General features: G+C 41.4%; 1 protein-coding gene across 1 annotated transcript in view; it reads left to right on the forward strand.

Moving 5' to 3' along the window:
* DYNC1I1 (dynein cytoplasmic 1 intermediate chain 1) overlaps positions 1-22,661 on the forward strand; it is a 179,036-nt gene that overhangs the window by 88,673 nt on the left and 67,702 nt on the right. The window contains exons 7-10 of the mRNA XM_085310569.1: positions 2,857-2,946; positions 11,653-11,815; positions 12,918-13,017; positions 17,207-17,332. Of these exons, the coding sequence (XP_085166695.1) occupies positions 2,857-2,946; positions 11,653-11,815; positions 12,918-13,017; positions 17,207-17,332 (479 nt within the window). The remainder of the gene's footprint in view (positions 1-2,856; positions 2,947-11,652; positions 11,816-12,917; positions 13,018-17,206; positions 17,333-22,661) is intronic.

The following is a 22,661-nucleotide window of genomic DNA, read 5'->3' on the forward strand; positions in this document are numbered from 1 at the left end:
ATTTTTCCTGCTCCAATTAAATATAGAGAAATTCAAGGAAACTTAGTTTTGATTGTTCCCAGAAGGGGAAGGAAGGGAAGCAGAGAAGATCTACCTTAGTTAGTGCTGCAGTATCAGTATACCCTCCTGCTCCAGCTCTGCCACAGCCATTCCTTCACTGCTTTAGAAGCAGGAATAGCAATAGACAGGTGAGCAGTTTGGCACCCTAAATTAGGGGGATCAAGGACGTTTGGGGAACGGGGATCAATTTGGTTCACTTCAATCCGAAAACATGCTACTAAATCTCAGGTTCTATATTTGGTACATTGTCCCTGTCCATTAGCATATTACAAGTCAGGCACTAAAAACTTAGAAAGCTGCCTTAGAAATCACAATATTTTAAATTAAATATTGGCCCTTTTTTTGGTTTGCTTTCTGCAGGTTTTCTCAAACCACTTACCTTTTGAAATTTTTCTCTGTGAGCAGACAGGTTGGAAACAGGTTAAAAATGGAAGCTGAAATCTGTATGTAAACAGCTGGTTCCAAGAGCTTGTGCTCTAGGGAACCAAAACTTGTTGCAAGATGCACAAAACTCTTGTGGGAGTTGGCTTCATTATGTATCTCCCATAAGTCTGTCTGTGTGCATATGTCCATGCACAGTTGTGGTCCTATCTGTGTGTGCGTGTGTACATGAGCTTAGCAAAACATTCATTCCCCTACTGCTCCTGTCTCTGGTCGCTCCTCTCTATTCTCACTCTTCTGACGTCTTCTTTGAAACTGGGAGTGTTACTCTGCCATCTCAACAGTTCCTTCAGGATGGGGATTAGCTTATATCTTGCATACGTTCCCATCTCCACTATGCACCACAAGCTGATGACGTGGGTGTTTTTTATCCTTCCTATGCATGTTCAACAGGTRGACTTTTCTCACTGACTCTCTGCTGACTCTGTTGCATGCTATCTGCCTTTTAGCCATCAGATAGAGCAGTGTATTTACCCTGCCCAACTTATGTGTTCTGAGTTGTTCTCTAAAAGCTCTTCCAATGAAAATAAAGGGTAATGTAATAGCCAAGTGAGGCATCAAAGTTAGGCATTATGAATATCCTACTATCTACCCCGTCAGAGAAACTGTTTCCTCATGATCTGACTGATCCCCAGTGAAGGGGAAGCATTTGTAAGCAGTGCTTTTAATACTGGAAATTCCTCCCCTTCCATTCTCAGTTCTTGTCCCCTTCACAGCCTGGGGAGTACATGATTCTGTCTTCCTCTTGAAGACCAGGAGCTTTCCMTCTTTTTCCAAGAGGAAAAAGCCTAGCTGTCCATGCTGAGACAGTTCCTTACGGCGTATGGCTGAGCCGTACTCAGCAGCTGTGATGTCAGCTAGCAACAAGCACTCTGTGGGCATCTGGGAAAAGTTCTGGGCTAGGCAGAGTGTTGGGAATAGTGTGGTGCCTATTAGGCTATTGAAAACAGAATGCAGCTGTGTGTTACTGTTGGCTGAAAGCAATCTGTCAGCACCAGCATCTCCATAAGAAGCCAGGAATGGCTTCCTGCTTCCAGGCCCGCTGTTAACTCAGTAGTGTAAGAATTGCCAAACACCACAACTGCAAAGTGTAAGGGGCATGTTGTCAGGTCAGAGAAGCAGTGAGCATGTCTGGAGAAGTGCCATGTCATGAGGAACCATATGGTAATATGCAGATTGCTCAGAAAGCCCAGAGGAACCACAACATTTTGCTGAGTGCTCTGGGTCAGGAAGACCCTTTTCTTGCAATGGACAGACCCAGTGCACTGGTGGTGCTTGCTCTGCCTTGGCAATGTGTCTTTGCTCCACAATCCCTGAAAAATAATGTGTGCATAGACTAAGAACTTGTTTATCCTAATTTTTAATTACCGTAGCTCCCATTTCTAGGACTAGGGCTATTTTCAGTCTTCATAGTTCATTAAATCTAGAAGACTCTACATTCCTGCCCTCTCATGGATGTGTGTTGTGTGCAGGCCTGGGGCATGGAATCATGTTGCAGTTGGCATCAAGACAGTTGAACCAAGTAATGAGATTTAGGTAGGTTTTTGAGCCTTTTTGGTGCAACGCTGTTTTTCATCTCTAATATATTGTGCTTTGGTCCTCACAGTCAGAACCCTTGTAACTTCAGATGAACATAAAGGCAAAGAATGAGTAGTTTGCCCTTTTGAATAAAATGAGAACATGTGAATGTGGAGAGAGAGGGAAAAGGAGAGAGGTATTTGCATAGGTCAGGAAAGGTCATTAAAACATCTGGCAGTAGTAACTGACATGTGTCAAATTTTAGTGTTCATTAAATTCATATTAATGCAAGAATGGTTCTTAAGCTCCAAATGCCACTTTTAGTTGCTGTGTTCCCCCACTTGATGGTGATGACTTTTCAGAACTGTATCATGCTTGTTTGCGTGCTAGTGGCATCTGACCTGAGGTCAGTCTTCTATTTAACCCCTTCCTGTAGGTCAAAAGACAAATTAATCTGGTGAGAATTGAATTGGTAATGAGGTATCTGGATAACAGGTGTCCTAACTGTGGAATTGCTGCCAGGCTGAAACATGTTTGCATCTGTTCTTATGCCATCCAAGAAGTCATCTTCAAGGTCAGGGAGACRTTCAGACGACATCTGAGATGGGAAGTTGCCACAGGGAGCACAAGTGACAGGTGCCCTGTGTTAGCATAATTTCTTGCAGTCTGGGGGTAATTTCTGAGAGGTACATTTTGAGTACAAATGTAGACATTTCCTTTTGCTATGAACTTTGTTCCACTTGTGTTTACCATACCAGATTATATTTATAAAGATGATACACTATTTCCCTTCCCCTTAAAGAGGAGAATCTCACAATTCCTTATTTCTTTTTTTAGAGGATGAAGATGATGAAGAGATGGTGGAACCAAAAGCGCAGGATGACTTGGAGATGGAAAATCAAGATCAGAAGCAGGAAGTGAAAGAAGGTACTTTAAAAATAAAAGTAATTTTGTTAAAGTTTTAAAGGACTAAGTTCTGTAAGTAGTTATTCTTGTAAGTAGATTCTATTATTGAGAACAATGAAAAATAGAAAGAGTCACAAGTCGTGAATGATGTAAAAGCAGCAAACTATACCCAGTGGCCCAGCCAGCAGATCTGAGAAGCTTGTGAAAGGCACAGGACTTTGGCCGTCTAGAAGAAGCAACATGGCCGTATAATTTGAAGACCAGAGTAGGGATTCTTGGATTCCAGGACTGGTGCTTACTTGTCCTCTGGCTTAAATAGCCTAGTTAAGTGAAGTATTTAAAATGTGAATGCCAAGCATTCCAGCAGCGCCATAAAGTTGGTTGATCTTCAAAGGTACTTAGAGCCCTTAGCTGTCGGTCTATTTGAGAAGGGCAGGCTTAAACCTAGAGGTAGTCRGGAATCTTCCAGCAGAAAATCATTTCACTGGAAAATACAGACTGTCAAAATCAAAACCTTTTGTGGGAGTCCCCCTCCTCATCCCCCCCCTCCCTGCAGGGAACTTAAGGTCAAAGCTGAAGCTAGGCTGTTCTAGTCCTTTTTTCCATTCATCTGGATTGAGACACTCTCGTGTTATGAGAGGCAAAGATTCAGGCTTCTACTTCTCTGTGGTGCAGATATGGGACTTAGGTTAAGCTGGTGCATGTCAGGTGAGAATACGAAGCGTTGAATGCACTGCATGTTCTGGATGCCTCTCATTTGCTTCTCTTGGTTCTAATTTTCAAAATTAGAACAGGGATATGAATTTTGGTCTTCCTCATCTTTGGGAATTTACTAGGTTATTGGCTATTTTGGTGTATCACTTTGACCAGTCAGTGTTCACTTCTGTATGGAATGAAGGCATAAAGCTGAAATATCAGCAACTCCAATGTGAGAGGAAATGTGTTTCTCATCCAGTATTTCTTAGCTCTGTATTGCCAGGATTATTAACAACACTGTTTACCCTCTTGAAAGGTAACTTACCTCCTCAGATAGGGCCTCAGTCACTTCCTGCTGCAGTGATCATTATCAGAATGATCCTGTGGCTTTGGCTGTGCTTTTCACAACATAGTCTCACTATGGGAAAAATACGGAGTTATTTCACTGACGAGTCCATGAAAGCATTATCTGTGGATACAGCAGTGGATGCTGCTCCTTTCTCATCTAAGGGAGCCTGGCATGATTTACATCAATGCCAGAAAGAGCTCAGTTTGCTGGGCTGTGACCACATCTGCTATCCTCATACACTGAAGTGATTTCCAGTACTAGCCGTACTGTTTTGGTTAGAAATTGATCTTTTTTCCTTTTTCATAGAAATCATTGTGGAAATAGATCATCGTAGAAATAGCCAGTACCTTAAGTACCACAGTACCTGTTGTTCATTTGGTCCTTGTAGACACATTAAATAGGGAGCTCACTCCCCATCCCCTACAAGCCCTTAACGTGGTGCTGCCTCCATTGATGCTGCTTCTGCTGCTGCACTGGCATGACGCCCACAACTGCCACTCYTCTGGCCGCTGCTTCTCCTGCAGCCCTGTCACTGCAGCTCTGTGCTGAGCTCAAGAAGCAGCAATGGCAGAACTGAAGACATGAGGAAGGGACACGACAGAAATGAAAGATGATTTTTTCCTAAAAATGATCTTCCCTTCCAAAACTGTGAGGTCAGCTTAGGTATGGGCTCCAGCAATCACTGGGCCTAACACAGAGAAGCCATAAAAACTGGAATCACTGCACTTAGGCACTGTCCTAAGTTGCTGAATGTTCCCATAATATTCAGCTTACCGTTGATCCCTTCCCCATTTATTTCCACATAAAGATAATGCTAGCATTTGTACCTGGGGAAAAGTAGAGATTCTTGTATGAAGAGAAGAAGAAAAAATCTAAATACAATCCTAAAACAGTTTATTTTAGTTTTTCATGGGCTTTCAAGAGAGCCTTCTACATGTTTTGCTCATCAAGTGCCATCCCCAACATCTCCTGTTTCTGTGTTGTAGTTTAGTCTAGGGGAAGCGCTTCCCTTCCTTGCCTAGGAGACCTCACAGAAGTGGTAGCTCAGCTGGATGAGTTTAGCCCTAGTCTCTCTGACACACAGACTGCAGAATGGAAAAGCAAGGCACAGCTTGTTTTAGCAGAACCGGCTTTGTGAGGTGCTAACGCTTTACTGGGTTCAAGAAAGAAGAAAATGCACTCGTTCCTGCTAGAAAGTGAACTTGACCTGTAGTGTGTGTTGTGGCAGAGATAAAATAGCAGCATGCTGTTGGCTAACATTAAATGCTGTGAATCAAATGAAGCACTTGCCCCCAAATTGACAGACAACGGAATCCCATTTTTATTGCTTGGTGTCGTTCTCTCACTGTTGGCTTTAGCCCTTTTGCCAACAATCGTGTTTGCCTCTCTGTTGTAATCACCCTTCTCATGTTCTGAGCAGCATTCAGAGTTTGAAGCCATCGTTTGTGTTTCATGGAAGTGATTAAAACCATGTTACAAGTCAAACAGGAGTCTAGAAGAACATTTCCTGTCGGTGCTGCACTCTGTGTGCCGACTCAGAATTAATAGCTTTTCTGCAAATTAGCACATAATGGGTTAAAAGCATGTTTATGTTGGCATTAAGTACTCTGGCTTCTTTTTCTCTGCAAGGCAAGACAATATTTTGCAAACTTTTTAAAGAATCTCTAATAGATATTATAGTGGCGCCATTCACACTGCTATATAGTAGTTAAGGCTGTGTCAGCACTTCCATTATGAATCCTGTTTTTCAGGGATTTATAACCCAGCCGTAAAAATTTGCTCTGGGCTGAAATTTGGTTTCAGCTCAGGGAGCACATTTTTTAACAGATTAAAAAAAATCAGTGTGGCCTTTTTTGAGTTATAGGAGTGTAAAAAAAAACATGAGAGAGAGAAGTGTGGGGAGAGAGAGGCAGACAATTTTTTCAGGAGTGTAACTCAAAAATAGGTCAGTATGAAAAATAAAGATTGGATCCAGCCTGTTCAGTCTCCCTCTCCCCAAAGCCAATAAGACAGGAGTGTTCTATTTTTATAATGGTATTTTAAGAGGAAATGTGATTTTTTTTTCTCCATGGTTTATAGGTACTCCAATTTAATTCTACAGACATTTATTGCATGCTTAATTTCCTCATTCTCCCCCCACATACCCCAGGGTTGCACTGCTGGGCTTGGTGAGCTTATTCAGCAGGCACAGGCTGTTGCAGGATGTGAACCTGGTGTTGGACTGATCTCAAAGTCACCGTGGAGCACTAAATGCACCTGCAATGCAGCAGCCTGCCTGACACAACGCCTCCTGCAGCACTTTGGCACCCACAAGGCACTAAGGGCAGAGCAGCAGCCATAGCCCCCAAAACTATTCCTGGCATGAAAGGTGAAGACCTGCTTGAAGAGTAGTTTTGAGCTTTGGGACCCATGTTTGTTTCTTCCATGTGGCTGCCTGTTGTCACCTGTATGTGAGACTGATGGTCTCCATGCTGTGCTTGGAAAAGCCGAGCGTGGGATATCGGCTGGTGAACTTGGCTCAGCCCTAGCTTTTCCCAGCCACTCCTGACCATGTAAACAGGAGGCTGGTCTCCTACTGTGGCGTCGAGTGGGATGGGGCTTTCCACCGCCAGAGAGCTTTGGAGCTCCACCTAAGGTGCCTCTTTGTGTCAAGGCAAACCACATGAACAGCAGGATGGGCTGGGTCTTGAAAGTGGGCCCCAGCCTGCATTTATCTAAAGCTTTAGCTGTATCCACAGGACTTGCATGAAAGGCTGTGACGGGGCCGCCTGGGCTCCGCAGCTTCAAAGAGCTGAGCACCCACCTCTCGCTCTGGATGTGTGTGCTCTGCAGGCTGTGGGGGGGACACAGCAGAGCTGAAGCCAACTCAAGGATCAGTAATGGTGAAAACAAAACAAAACTGGTTGCTGTGTTTGCCCCTGCAATCTTAGTGGGTTTGCCAGCAGATCTGTAATGCCACAGTTTCACTGATACCACAGCTGTCTGGACCAAAGCTAGCTCAGATGTGCCGATATATCCTGTTACCGCAGTTTAGCTATACTCTGGGGATGTTCCTTCAGCCCAGCCATTAGAGAAGCTGTATCTGCTGTGAGATGTCCACCCAGGCAGAATAGTCTCTGCCTTGCAGAGGGCTATKTAAGTGCATTTAAGGCACTGAATCCTGCTATTCTGGAATTGAAAAGTTCCTAAATGCGTTTCAAAATCTCCCTTTATCCCTCGCAGTTGTGTCATGCAAGGACTTGCATTTTAAACCCARTGCAACCAAGATATGCAAGTGTGTGGCATATATCAAGACTGACATGAAAGTGAGAAGTGCAAAAAGAGCAAGAGGATCACAGGCCRTCAGGGGACAGGGATCAGAGCTACTGAGAGTGGCTCAGCACCTTGCTGTTCTCACGCTGCACTTCTGTACTGTACTCAGTAGTCAGCACATCTGAAGTTTACATGATTTTAAATACACACTAAAAGAAATAACACAGCTCTTAAAAGGTTTATACTAATCTCCTTCTGTCTCTCATTATATCTCTGTGCTCATAACAAGGCTGCTTCCTGCTTTATTGTTTTTATTAGTTTGTTCATTCTTTCTTTCATTTATTATTTCTGGTTTTTCTTTTTTGCCCTTAATGGACTTCACTTATTCTGTCAGTTTTTTACAATTACTTAAGTTCCAGGAGAATATTTTTATATTCTATTATACTTATTATACTTATTTAAATATGAGTCTCTTTCTGTTTTTTGAATATCTTTTGGGCTTCCTCAGGAGAAGACTTAAATCCTACTATTTAAATATTCGTAGACTTAATCCTGTACTGTCATCCCACTTATTTGTATTATATTACATTTACTACAGTCTTGCATCAGATAAGGACAAGACTGGAGGATTTTTTATCGTAGTTCTTAGCTGTCCATGGACTTTTTTTTAAATCAAAGTGGTTTTTTTCTGTTTTGTCCAAGGAAATCTGTGGACTAAGGACCTGATGTGAAAGGTGATATTTTTGAGGATCATGTTAAATCACTTGTAAAATAATAAAATGCTCTTATTTTTCATAAATAAGAGTTGAATAAATCTGTTGTCTTCATAGCATGGTCAGTTTTTGTTACTTATTTTAGGCCTTTTGGTTCATGCGTGAGTGTAGAATATCTTTCATTACAGAAACACTTCACATTTTGTTCCTCTTCAGTGTCCTCTGTGCATATATAACTGTAGGGCGYTTTAATTTTAAATGTGAATTCTATTTTATTTTGTGTGTTACGATACATTAAAACGCGTACAAAGCTTCGGTGATACACGGTGTTGCCCTCGTAACTCCAGAGACAGCAGGACACGGCTGCTCGTGGCGCCGTGGCTGAGTTACAGCGTTCCCTGGTTAACTTGGCTTCCCAGTGTTGCCGGCTGTTAGGAGCCGGCAGGGCTCAGCGCTCCCGGGGAGGCTGCAGCGCCGGTCCCGCCGCAACGCACGCRAGCAACGAGCTGTGCGGGGCCGGGGAGCAGCTCAGCAGGTCTCCCGGCTCCGGCCGGGACACGATGGCTCGTTTCAAAGCTGCGGCGTTTAAGCAAGAGCAAAGTCTTGCTCTTCTGTAGCTTTCATTGCACTTGGGGAAATRAGCACGTAGCTTTTAGGAGTAAGCCAAGCATCATATTAGGCTTATTAGATGTGGAAGGTTAGACATGGTTTGTTTGGTTTTTACTCCAGGTAAAGCATATATTTGAAGCCAAATGCTATATTCTTAAATAGAATTTCTGAAGATACTGTCACATCACATAGGTCTCTGTAACAAAACAAAAAAAAATACTTTGATCAGCTACTTACATTTCTCCTAGTTTTCCTTGAAGAGTGTCTGTAGAGTCTGTGTCTGTTGAAAGCTGAGATCAAAGTAACTGTAAGCTTCCAGATAGGAAGAAAAATTGCAGAAAATTGCATGGAGTCTTTTTATTTTATTTAAGGTAATGGACAGAAAGGAAAAAGGAACAAGGGGAAAATGGAAGTGGCTCTGAAAGATAAATGGTTAGAAAATCTTCATATTTGAAAGAACAAGCTTGTCTGTTTGGGATTTTTGCTTATACTTCATGTATTTGCAGTAGTTACAGAAATGTTTTACACTGGAAAAAGTAATGATGTTAACATTCTTGTAAGAAGAGATTGCCTCAAATAAAACTTCAGAGGCAGCCGAATGAAAGAAGAAAATAAGGTTAAAATATGAAGCTTAATATCGCCAGGGGGCATCTGGTGTGTCAGTCAGATGAATGAGGTAAGCTGATTTATGCCCTACAAACTTTAGCCAAGGTGTTTCTGATGCCGAAGAGGGTTTAATAGACTGCTGGCCTCCCACAGATCGTTGCTAACTGCAAGAGAGATTTTGCTGAGGTAGAACTGCAATCATTTCTGTCTCCATTTCTTGTGAACCCTCCAGAGCTCCCAAGCTGTTTATTTTTTGCTTTTCCCCCTTCTATTGATTTTTGGTTGTATTTTCTTTGCCAGTTGTAGTTGGCGGTTGCCCAAGTAATAAATTTAGATTTCCAAGCTGCAGAGAGGATTCGATTTAGCAAATAGTTTTTACCATTTGGAGCAGTTTAAAATGAGTTTTCCAGTTGCCTTTGCAGCTATTTTCTCCCCTTTTGTGCTGTTTTGCTGCATTGTCATGCTTGTTGTCTTTGATTCTCGGAAAGCAACGCTTTAGCGGTGACAGTGGGATATTGCCTCATTACAGGCTGCCTTGCCAGATGAGTTCACTTAGAGCCAATTATTATTCAGTTGTGGATGCCGCAATAGGTCAACCTGTACTTTTTGCTAGTCATTCTTTTTTTTCACACACCTTGCTTGARTCTAAAGCACTTAGAGGCAAATTGTGCTCCTGCCTTGGTAATCGTTGCTCTGCAATACAGGGGGACCACGCAGGGGGATGTAGATGTTCTCAGGGATGTGTGGAGCTCCGCGGGGACCACTAACCTGGAGGTAGGAAGCATAGGGCCAGGGCCATAGGAGAGCATCAAAGGCTAAAGTTTCTAACTTCGTAGCTGCTTCGTCTCTGGAGGGCCCAATTGGTCCTCCATCCTTTGCATTTTTCCTACCCTCTATATTTAGACCAGGTGCAGTGCAGAGATTTGGGTTTTTAAGAGCTAAAGCTTTGACCAGTTTAGGCAAATCTATGCAAGGTGATAACAACCTCTCCCTACCACAAGGAGCTCTCTAAAAGTAAGTACACTGAAAACTGGGGGAGCCAAGTACTATGGTCATRCTGGCCAGGTAAATACTCCTGCCTGTTGCTGAGCTTTGAATCTGTCCTGGCCCTCGGGTGCRTGCTGGTATTGGACGTGGGCACTGGAGGGCAACAAAATCTAGTGTAAAAATTAGATGCATCGTTCTGGTTTCTGAAAGAAGTAACCAGTGCAGCACAGCACGGCAACTGGAAAATAATTTTAAACTGCAACTTTAGCTGTGTCATTCTGCATTTCATTAAGCATTAAGATATGACAGGGTTTGGAGTTAAACTTTAATATATTCTTGGGTGTTCTCAGAGGCACAGTGCTGAATTACCTTTTTTGACTGATGCTATTTTTACCCAATATGGCCTAGAGAGACTGCAAGGTCATTTCAAAAGTAAAAATCTCAAATCTGTCATATAAGGCCCGATACTGGAGACGTTTGATTGACAATTAAGCTGTGAGTACAGGTCTCTGCAATTTTACAATCAATCTATCTATCTGCTTATGATGCATTTTTTATATGTCTAATTTGTATGTCTGAATTTGGAACAAAATTTCCTGTTAGCATAATTCCTGTGAYTTCAATAGGGCTTTTCAAGCTGGGGATTTAGCACAGTTGCAAGGCCAGCGTGGTATAACTTTAAAGATTTTTTTTGAAATGCAAGTAATTTTGAAATAAAACTAGAATAGCGATCATTTAAAATCACACATGGGCAAAGGCCCCGCGGAGGTACAGTGAGAGCGACGCCCCGGTTTCCCTTGCTGGCGGTGCTCCCGTTTGGGTCGTAGCGTCCGGCGGCTCGCGACGCCGAGCCGCGGGAGCGGAGCCGCGGGCCGCTGCCCTGCYGGCGGCGAAGCGTCGGCTTTCCGCTGGGCTTCCCGTGCTGCTCCCTCAGAAGGGACCCCCGGTTATTCACTCCCGTTGCTCACCCGAGCTCTAAAACAGAGACAAAGTTTACCCSGGACGCCAAGAAATTGGAAGAAGCGGAGGGAGAGGTTATGTGAGGCGGCATCTGGGGGCCCTTTCGTACAAAGAACYGTAGTATAAGTTAAGAAGATTATTTTATCATTGGCTTTTTTTTTTAAAAAAAAAAAAAAAGTTATCTGCTTTTAAACAGGTCCCCTGTTATATAAATGTTCTACGTTTTCAAGTTAGGTATTGCCTAAATGTCAGTCAGAACTATTTCCTGAAATAGGAACACTGGGTTTATTTAATTCTGCATTTTAAGTATTTTCCATTCCAGAATAATAAATACATAAGATATAGGATCTCCTCTACGTAAGTGGGAATGTACAGAAGTATATTTAGATATATTAAAAAAATTCTTAGTCGTGATTGTAAAAGCAAAGCTTCGGGTTTTGTCCTGTCAGTGCTACAGCRAGCTTTCACATCAAAAGAAACTCTTGCTAAAGATGTTGATTCATTTGGCAAGGGGTAAAACGTTGTACTTTTAACTGTATCTTTTCACTTTGCAAGCTCCTCCTAGAGAACTGACAGAAGAAGAAAAACAGCAAGTTCTGCATTCAGAAGAATTCTTGATATTTTTTGACCGGACAATACGTGTCATCGAGCGAGCTTTGGCTGAAGATTCAGACATATTCTTCGACTACAGTGGCAGAGATGTGGAAGAGAAAGATGGGTCAGCTTTTTTTTCTTTTTTCTTTTTTTTTTTTTTTTTTTGAGGGGAGGGTTTACTTTTGTAAAACAATCTTTAAAAACAAACTGCCATACTAAGAAAACTTGACCCAGGCCTTTGAGAAGAGGCTTTAACCTTTTCTTGATCATAAAAAATGTTTCAGTTAGTTTTAAAATTACACTTTGCTATCCTAAATTTTATTGTGAAACAGCTTCATGCTTTATTGCTCTAGGTTTTTTCCTTTAAATTAGTTGGCAGATGGTTTAATAACTTATTTCAACGTTCTGGTGACATATCAAATCCTGAAGAGAAATATTAATAATTTTAATATATAAATATATATATTGGTATGTGCATACGTGCATGCATATGGTCCAGTGGTGTATATCTGTGTGTTTATATCATGATATTTTTACAAATTCAGATTACTGTGGTTTATGACATAGTAGTGTCTCAGGTCCATGATCAGTCCTCCTGTGCTATGCACTATATGAGCATGCATGAAAATGATGATATCTCAAGGTGCTTGCAGTCCCAGCATATATGATGAGAGGTGACAGGCTCTCATGGCAAAGCAGTAGCTGTGGGGCACTCGTGCCRCTGGCAGCTCACCCCTGGGTACTGCACCAGCGGCCAGCCAGCACTGAACTTCAGCCGATCTGAACGGTGCTGGAAAGCACCAGCCATCCATGTGGTTGGGCTGGAGGTGCTCTGACTTCATCACTTCAGGAGGAAAAAAAAAAGAGAGAGATTTGGGTATAGGCTGGATATGAGGATGCAGAAAAGGGGGAGCTGCATGCCAAGGCCAGGTGGAAGGCGACAGAGGTGTCCCAGGGCAGTCTGGAAAAGTCAACCAGAAAAGATTCAAGAAGGCAGTGAGAAATTAAAAACTCTGTTTTCCTGAAACACATGTAAAATGTGTTCCTTTTGCAAAATTGTTACCCCAGCAAGACAGTCAATGAGATGAATTCAGTCAAGGTGGCAGACTTCTCCGTCTGGGCTGGGATTTGAGAAAAAGAGTAGCCAGAAACTTTGACATTGGTTGTCACTACATTTGAATCTTCATTGTTTAAAAAGTGCAACTTTGTTGTTTAACTCCACTTAGAGACGTTCAAGCAGGAGCCAACCTTTCCTTTAATCGTCAGTTTTATGATGAGCACTGGTCGAAGCATCGTGTAGTCACCTGTATGGATTGGTCTCTTCAGGTAAGGCGTAATGCAGGGAGCTGTTTCTATGTTACTTCCAACTTCTGTATAGAAAAATGTGGACAGGCTCATTTGCACTTTGTTATGTAGATTGGGATGTTGTTTCTTAGCTAACAGGAGGGCGCTAAGTGACTGCATGTTCCTCTGTAATGAAGAGTAGTGGACAATAATGAAGCTGTCTTATGCTTGTATATGTTACTTGATCTTCAAAACCAGGGCTKTATATTAAAACTACACATTAACAAACCTACCAAGAGGTTGGAACCTACACTTTTCCTGCCCCCTCCAATAACTCCTTCAGCACATGAAATTGTTTTAGGACAATTGTTTTAGGACAAAAGGTTTACAATTAAACCAATTAAAAATAATTAAAACAACTGAACTATTAGCAGTTTATTTAATAAACAATTATATTATACAAAATACTATGCAAAAATAAAAACAGTGAGTAATAAAATTTAGGTTTTTGATGTACTACAACTCAAAATGTGGAAGTATCTGAACAGCTCAGGTTGAAAGGGGATTTTTCTAAAGATGCTGGACCCTCTCCTCAAACCTATGAAAGACGAGACTGCAACTGGCCAGGGAACAGGCTGAAGTACCATGCCTGGAACATGTCCAATAGCAGCCAGTTGCTAGAAAGACATAGCAGGCAGCGGAGGGGAGAGGAGTTAGAGGGGCCTGCAAGCRTAGCTGGTGGCTGTGCCAGCCTGGCTGACCCACCAAGACTGTAGGTGTGCGCTCAGCAGCCAGCTGCAACCTCTCCTGTGTGTGCAGAGAGGCTTCTTTTAATACTTGCACCCTATGTATGAAATGAAGATTTTATGCCTTTGCTTTCATACAAAATATCAGCTTAATAACAGGTATGCACTGGTGTGATGTGGGTGGCCTTTAAGCACATATGGATTTCCACAGGAATCAAACATAAGCCTGAGGAAACACTTATCTTAGGTTGTTCACTTGTTCAGGGGCTGGAAATTACATGGAATTCTTATCTGATATTCTCCTAACAGGCAGYTCTTACTGTATTCCCAGGGCAGCAAGAAAAAAAGCCGCCTCAGAAGAGCACTGCCAAATGTAATTGCTCAACCCCCGGGGCACAGGGGCATGTTCTGCTTCCCACCTCTTTGTTGCAGGGTGGCCCCACCTGCCTTCCCCRCTGTTAACTCCTCGCACGCACCTCCTGGCACCCCAGCCGGGCTTCTCCACACCACMCCTGCCAGCTGGCGAGGGGGCACTGTGGCCTCTTTTGCCTGCTTCACGGGGTTTAAGGTGGTAGAAAATGGAGCTGGACAGAGGTATTTTACTTAACTCAAGCTCGCTTCTCACATGCGCTCTGAGACACTGCAGCGTCCAGTATGCCAAAGGATAACTTGAATACTCATGGGAACTGCAGAACACATTGCTCAGTTTTCTGTGATAAAACTAGCTGCAAAACATCCTGAGGCAAATAGAAGCTTAAGCAAACAACGTACCTTGATGCATTGATTAAACAAATTATTCTGTTCCCTAGTCACATGTACAATATGGTCGCAAACATGTGGGATCACTCATGCCATTAAAGCTAACCCGCTAGTCCCTTGAGTTTTTTACAGAGCAAAGGGGAAAAGGCTTAGATCCTTAATCAAGGATCTAAGGGAAATGCCCAATAGATTTAGTGTAAACATAGTGAGTGGGATGGGATCACCTTGCTTTTTCCATGAGGTTACTTGGCTCATCTGAAGCCAGCCAGGTTACAGTCTCAGAGATGCTGCTGAGTCCCTCTTGACTCTCAGAGAGCAGCCTGGTATGCTGTTTCACATAGCAGTATTTCCATACTTTTTTCAGCTGCACTCAAAGGACAGCCAGGCACCTAGTGAAGTCCAAAATTCTGTAAATGCAAGTGGATTGAAGGAAGCAGCGACTGAGCAGTGGTAGCATGAATTTATGGTCCTGCAACTGTCTCTCTTTTGTAGGATCAAAAAGCCTCAAAACAATGCTGCCCAGCTAGGTGTGACTTCAGCATCTGAGAGCAACCTTGAAACTGTATTTCCAGTCTGATGCATCAACTGTGATTGCAAAATGTACACCTAGACCGGCAAGGCTCGGGGCAGAGTTTGTTTCTGCCAGACACTCTGCCAACCAGAGCATGCTCACTAACCTCTCCAGGAGCATGAGCCAACCCCAAAGTGCCTGTTAGCAGGCACTTCAGACCTGATCGCACGTCCTGCTTGAGCGCAGCTGTGTTGGTGGAAAAGGCTGTCGCCTCTACCTGCCCTGGGCACGGCCCCACGAGCATGCTGGCTCAGCTGCTCGTGTCCCAGGTACCCGACCTCTGCAGTCAGAGCRCAAAACGCTGGCAAAAGTCTGCTGCACACACTGTTTACTTGAACCTGGGCCAATATTGGATGAAAATGTTCAAAGGAGAAGTTAGCTGAGTCAGCTGTTAGAAGCAGTTGTAATCTCTGTCCCGGGAGAAGCTGAAGAGAAGCAGGACTGGCAGCCTGGGGGAGAGCAGCAGAGGACAGGCTGCCGCAGAGGCTGTGCCAGCAGCCCTCGGCTGTGGGGTCAAGGCACTGTCAGCTCCCTCCGTTCTCAGGGAGAGGGAAGGGTAGTGGGTCTAGTGCATGRGTGCCAAATTGTCCTTGCAAGCTGGGCCAGCAGGCAGCATCTGCTAGGATGTAGGTGCAACCCAGTCAGAGCCTCTTGTATTCCCTTTTTTTCAGAAAGTGAGAGAAGCAGCTAAGGCAGCCACATGTTGTTGCTGGGTTCCCCCCAACATGGGGTACGGTCCAGGACTTGGAAATCTTGAGGGAAAGCATTTATAGTTGACAGGGAAGAGTGTGGATCCTGTGGACCTTGGGCTGTTAGCTCACTGGTCTGCCGGAATCCATGTGCTTTTCTCTGAAGATGCTGTAAGGTCCATGGCCTTGCTATCCCAAGGGAGGGATAGAGATTATAAAAGGTGCCTAGAGTCAGACATGAGAGTAGGGAGCTGGATGCCATCATATAGCAATTGATATTTGGGGGGAGTTTTGTTACTTTTTTTTGCTGCTGATAGTTTATAAGAGTGTGCAGAACATACTGTAAAAGTGCTCAGCAAACAAAAGGCTGAGAAATGTGCATAATTTAAGCCCCTTCTGCTAATTGTAAATATGATTTTGTTTTAGCAAAAGTTTCAGCAAGTTAAGGTAAGATTGTGTTGTACAGAGTCTCAGTGTAACTATTGCCAAGTAAAGAGTATTGTATCATCAGTGTGTGTGTGTGTATATACATATATGTGTGTATATACATATATATACACACATATACATATATATATATATATACACACTTTTGACTTACTGTGCTCTGACTATTGAGCTTATGCTGCTTCAGAACAACACAATGTCAACAGTATGAAATTCTTTTTTTTCATACCTGACATTATGTATGTACATATATATATATAAATAAATACACATAACAAAATACATAATTATATGTGTGTGGTGCGTATCTATTTATATACACCAATGGATACTGGGTGTACGAGAAAATATGGATCTGATTTTAGAGTGCTCATTGCGTCAATCTTCCTGAGTCAGTGGAATTCAAGGTCACCCAGTGCTTTACAAGATGACCTCAGCATCTTGCAAAATTGAGCTTCTGTGAAGAAAATGTTCTATTTACTATTTGAATCATCAAGAAGAGCTTTCAAGTTGATTCTGTGTATAAATGAATAGGAAAAGTGCATAATGAAATAAGAAAGAATAGGTTTCTGGGGTGCGGAAGAACTGTGAACTTCAGAATAAGAGTCAATGATATACTGGTTTTATTACCAAAATGAATTAAGACAATGGTTTATCTCTGCAAAAATAATTTACAATTACACAACATTTCAGATTTTTCTTCTTAATAGAATTTCTTGTTTTGCATTCCCTTTATGAATATCCTCCTAGTTGTCTTTTCTGAGATTTACCTGTGGAAAATAACATTGTGTGTGGTATCTGAGAATCACTGATACAGAGCAAAGAGCAGGGGTTCTAAGGACTTCATGGACCAGTAAAATTTAAAACCAAAATACAGCTAAAAACTGTGATTGGAATAATATGTATTATTATTAAAACCAGATATTCCACATGTAGTGTGAGATTGCTTCTGCCTCATCTGATTTTGCATATCTTCTCCATTATCCAGCTTATTTCAGTTGCATGTACTTTTTTTCTAGTACCCCGAACTGATGGTTGCTTCTTATAACAATAATGAAGATGCTCCCCATGAGCCCGATGGGGTGGCCTTAGTCTGGAACATGAAATTCAAGAAAACCACACCAGAATATGTTTTCCATTGTCAGGTAAGACCAAGAAAGCCATTCATTTCTTGCTAGACAAAACAGACTTTACTATGTGGTGCATCCGCCCACTGTTTATATGATAAGGGTGAGGCTAAAAATAGGCTTTTTTGGAAAAAGTGCAAGCAGCAGTCCAGTGTTTTTAGAAGGCATGCAGCCTTCTTRACAATACTGCAAGCCTGTCAGGGACTGTGTGTCTTTCTTTGTCTATTTAAAATAGTTCCTAAGAGATTTAGTTTATAAAGCCCTTGCACTTATGAAGTAACTGTGGTGTACCACTTCCTCATCCAGGCAGCAACATGTGCTTTCCCACCCACATTAGCTTCCCCGCGTCCGCTGTATTCCAGTCGACTACTCTTGCCTTGGTTCTGCTCAATGTCATGGTTTGCTTTTAAAATTCCTAAGTACACTGCATTTCTGGGCATACGTCTTTCTTACAGCTCGATTAAAAACTGTCCTAACTACAAGGATTGCTCCACGGATTCCTGTTTGACTATCCTTTAAGTTAGCAAAGCAGTATTTCACCTTTCCCAGTGCTATTTTATCACCACTTTAGAATTCTACAGACAATTCAAAAGTAGCTGGATGTTTTATTTCTGTAGGTCTGTTTGCTTCTTTTTTGCCACTGCTTTTGTGTGCGAAATAGCACAGCCTCATGTTGACAAAACTGTTCTGCTCATTGGCTCTGTCTCCATCAAACTGACCAAACTGTGGAACAGCATTTGGGCCAAATTTCCAACCTCTTTATTAATATCCTTCTGTGGTAATTAAATACAGGACAGTTGCATTCAAAAAGCCATATGGAAAAGTTTCAGTAAGTAAAACTTAACAATCAGAGATTAGTAAAATGGAGATTATTCTGYGGTAAAAATTGCCTCTCTTGGAAGGATATGTATTACCTGGCTAGTTGTGTAAGCTAAGTGTCATTTTACATTCAAGGACCAAACATCTTTTTGAACTAAGTTTATGTTTGGACTTGGGTACATTATCAGATGTAACATAGTGGGAGGGAGTTGCTGGAATTGAAGTTACTGCTTCAACCYGATTAAGTAACCTTTAATTCTGGGCATGTTTTTCTAATTTGCTATACTGAAAAACAACTTCACAAGGAGTCCAGGCCTGTACAGCAAATATGCCATGCAGATCTGTATACGTGTGTGTGTTTGTGTGTGTGTGTGTGTGTCCATGCGTACACATGCATGTATTACCTTTGAAATGAGTACTTTTCTTTTTCTGGATATCATATTCGGCAGTCTGATGTGTTCTTTCAGACTGCTTAAGAGCATAGCTCAGATTCCAGCTCAGATCCTTCTAGGATGTTCATTCAGCTTAGTGTTTTAAATAAAATATTCAAGAGAAGAGATTGCCCATTGTCTTTTAGGGAGAATAATTCTAAACCTATATTGATTTTGCAAGTTAATAACCAGATTCAGCATAGCTCTACTGAGTACACAAAGGGAAGACTGACTACAGATGTAACAATGTGCTCTATAAATTAAAAATTCTATCTTGTTTTAAAAGTAAGTATGCTTAAACAAGGGGAGGTATGACTCACTAAAATGAAAGCATTGAGACAGGCTTGATCCCCCATTAGGAAGATACTTATAGAACAAAGTGGTGGCTTGAGATTTGGCCTGACTGAGCTTCTGTCTGATCCTCCCATTACAATGGATGTCCCCCTTTTTTAGCACTGGAACCTTAATACCTGTGAATTTGAGAGACACATGGCACTGTGCTTTCATATCCATCCTGGATTAATCATCTTCCAGTGAAATCAGGTCAGTTCTTGTGTCCATGAGCAATACTTGCTTSCTTGATCAAACTGTCCACAGATAATTTGCATTATGAGTTCATTATGAGTTGGAGCCATGTTTGAACCACCATTTTGGGGCTTCTGACATGTGGGATAGCGTCTGCATCTCAGACTGGATGGGCATACCCACATGAGATTAAATAGAGAAGCAGAAATCATTTGACTTGGTCTCTTGAACACAGGCTTTGCGCTAACTGACTCAGATGGAAAATAAGAAAAAAATTATCTTAGCTCAGAGTCTGGAATCCAGTTCTGTACATCATCTTGTTATTCTGTTAGTGGAAACCAACTGTGTTATTAGTTAGCCCCATATCATTTATATTACTGTTTTGCAAGAAGAACATTCCCTGACTCAATCCTGATTCAGTCATTTCTCCAGGTCTTCTGTGAAGCATGTCCAATTTTTCTTCAGCTTTACGTGACTTTAGAGCAGTCCAGCAGGTAGGGATGAACACACACCTTGTCACTACAGCTAAGTTGCCCAGATATGGTGACCGCATTACTTCGGTCATATTCTCCCAATAGACTATATTCTTTTCCAAAGAGTTTCTAATTAACCATGGTCTTAATCAATACTATTTGATTGTGACTATTAACTTTTGCCTTTCAAATTTTGAGGTGCAGAGCAAGATACAAACAGATAGAAACTCTTTKCAGATGTAAACTGTCAAGGAACTCATGCAAACCCTTTCTGCAAAGCCTGATGAATAAATATGTTAATAAATCCATTTCTCAACAGGTTCTAAGAAATTCCCCCTCAGAAGTTCTGATAACATCAGTAGAAACAGATGTGTAAAACCTCTCCGGACAGCTACAGAGTTAGGTGAGCTTCAGGAGGTAGAACTTTAGATGATTTTACCACTTAAGTACCTTTGGTAAATTCTGAAAACTAGGAGCCATAATCTTGTTTATCTGTCTTTCCTAGTATATAGTAAAGATTTAGAGAAATGATTACCACAGAATGTATTTATTTTTTAAAATTCTTCTGTGACCTTTTGTAATCTTACATAGGMTCATAGAAATGACCAACAGTCTGTCTTTCCCAATACCGTCTATGAAAGTTGCCAGAACCGGGGGCTTCAACTGAAGTTGTCTAGGAGGCACAGCTGACAATGATGCAAAAATATACCAGTGGTGATGTCTCTTCCCAACATCAGTCAATGAAATGTTTGATTTTGGTCCTAAAATGCACATAGCATTTTATCTACTTATTGTTATAATATAACAATAAATAGTTATCTTAGCTGTTGTCATTAATGATATTATGGTTATTATTCATATAAACTTCTTGACCATTTTAAAGTCATACTGAGCTCTTGGCTCATTAATGTAGTGTATATGGTACTAAATTTCATAACTCCATAATATGTTGTGCTACAAATACTGGGTCATTTAAAAATAAGTTGCTGTTTGATTTAAGTTAATATGTATTAAGGGAAGAATGACCATCAACCAACTAGACTTGTTTACTCAGCTCATTAATTTATGTGAACACTCATGTGATCTATGATATCCTTTCTAAACAAAACATTTCTCCTGGCTTCTGCATATTCCTCCTGTGGAATACTTCTTTTCCTCTACTCATTTTTGCCCTTCTTTAGGTTTTTCTATTTCTGCTTTTCTTGGTGATGTGCTGCCAGTATTTTAGCTGGGAGTCCCACAGATTTTTTCCTGTATAGCTCATCATGCATCTTTTTACCACAAGGTTAGAAATGGAAAGGAAAGGAAGAGTGAGGGATTGGGCAATATATTCATTTGTTTTCCCATACAAGCAAAAAAAATGTCTGAGCAGCATAATGAATTTAGAAGGTGATATCATTTGCCAAAGAAATAAATGCTCAAAGCTTTATTTGGGTAATGAAGAAAAAATTGAGCATTTAGCTAATACTGCAGGGTGAAGCCTGGGAATTTCCTTGTAGGGAAGATTCAGGGATGTCCTCTTCCCCACACTAGAGCATCACAAACTCTTGGTGTAATGCAGTGCATTCCAAAGGCAAAAACAAGCCTTTCAGAAGCAGTTTTTTGAGGCCGTACGATGAGTCATTCCTGGTGGGATGGTTTGGCAGTATCTAGAGAGGGAAAGAATTTCAGCAAAGACAAGGAAATCCCACTGACTCTCAGTTTGGTGGCAACATTTTAAGCTGTAGTTTACACAACTTCTCTCAGCTACTGTAGATCTACTTTTAAAATGAGGTGATGAAAGTGAAAATAGTATGGCATGGTTTTTGAATGATATGACTCAACATGAGTTCAATGTTGTATTGATTCATGTGATTTGTGGAGCTGATCTTGTATGCCAAGTGAATGTTCCTATGCAATCAACTGATAGAGTGGCATCATGATACTTCTCAGTCTTATACTCTACCTCTTTCTTAGGAAGTGCTTCTATAATATTTTTTTGCTTTTCCCCGAACAAACAAATGGAAATCTAGATTATTCATTAATTAYGAGGATTATTTGTCATACAGTGCCTATTGTTTATGTACCACTCGTCACATCTACTCATGAGGTTGCTTCTGTTTCCTGATGGGCTGATCTAAGCTTTCAAAGCCAAAGTGACCTGAAGAAGTATCTGAAGCGTTACATTGACATATGTGGTCGAGTGAGGCAAGTAAGAACTGTCTGTCTTTGCCCTAAGCTGGCCAGTTGTGAGTTCTGTTCCACGAGCCATGCCGCAGCATTCATGCAGCTCCGAGTTTGAACTAAAATACCTTCCCTCCCAGTAGGGCCTATTGGCATGGGTACAGAACTGCTCTTTTACAACATCTCATAGCTTCTGTGTTGGAGCTGATCTGCAGGCTCCGAGGACAAAAGGGGTACAAATGATCAGTGAGTCTAGGGGGAGCTTTAGGATATTACAATCCCTTTCCTTTCTCTGGAAATAGATAGGTTATTAAAGTTGGTTAATGTATCTGGATCTCAGCTTTAATCAACATTCATCATGTCCTGACGAGAGCTGGGGAGTGGGGGGAAGACAGCTAAAGATATTAGCTTCTTGCAAATAAAACAAATTGAATCTTATTTTCTGATTTGGAGGACTCTGCATTGTGTTTGGAAAGTTTCGTGAATTCTATAGTTCATGAGTTTTCTATAACCAATCTGAAAATGCCAATAGCAACAAAAAATGAATATATTAACTGCATTTTGATTTATTTTATTTCCTGATCTATTAATTTCCTCTTTCTCAGCTATTTCTTTTCAAAATATCTCAAAAGGGCAGTGAGATGTACAGATCTGACACTTAGAAGCGACTCCATTCAGCGTATTTTTAAGTAAGGAGAGCACATGTGAAGTAGCTTTTATTTCAGGAAGCAGTAACCATTTCAGAGTTCTTTCAAGGAGTCAGATAGACTTTTAGCATAATCATAAAAAGATTTCAGCAGTATATCACTTTTAATAGCTGCAGCTATTTCTGTTCRTTTCCTAAAATGCCATGCAGTCAGATTTACTTGGTTGGTTCCATCTCCTTACCAAACTGTCAGTTTTTTTGTGGGATATGAGACTTGTGTTTTCTATTTT

The sequence above is a fragment of the Rhea americana genome, unplaced genomic scaffold, assembly GCF_003343005.1.
Source record: "Rhea americana isolate MKP2758 unplaced genomic scaffold, rheAme1 scaffold_32, whole genome shotgun sequence".
In the NCBI taxonomy this organism is placed as follows: domain Eukaryota; kingdom Metazoa; phylum Chordata; class Aves; order Rheiformes; family Rheidae; genus Rhea; species Rhea americana.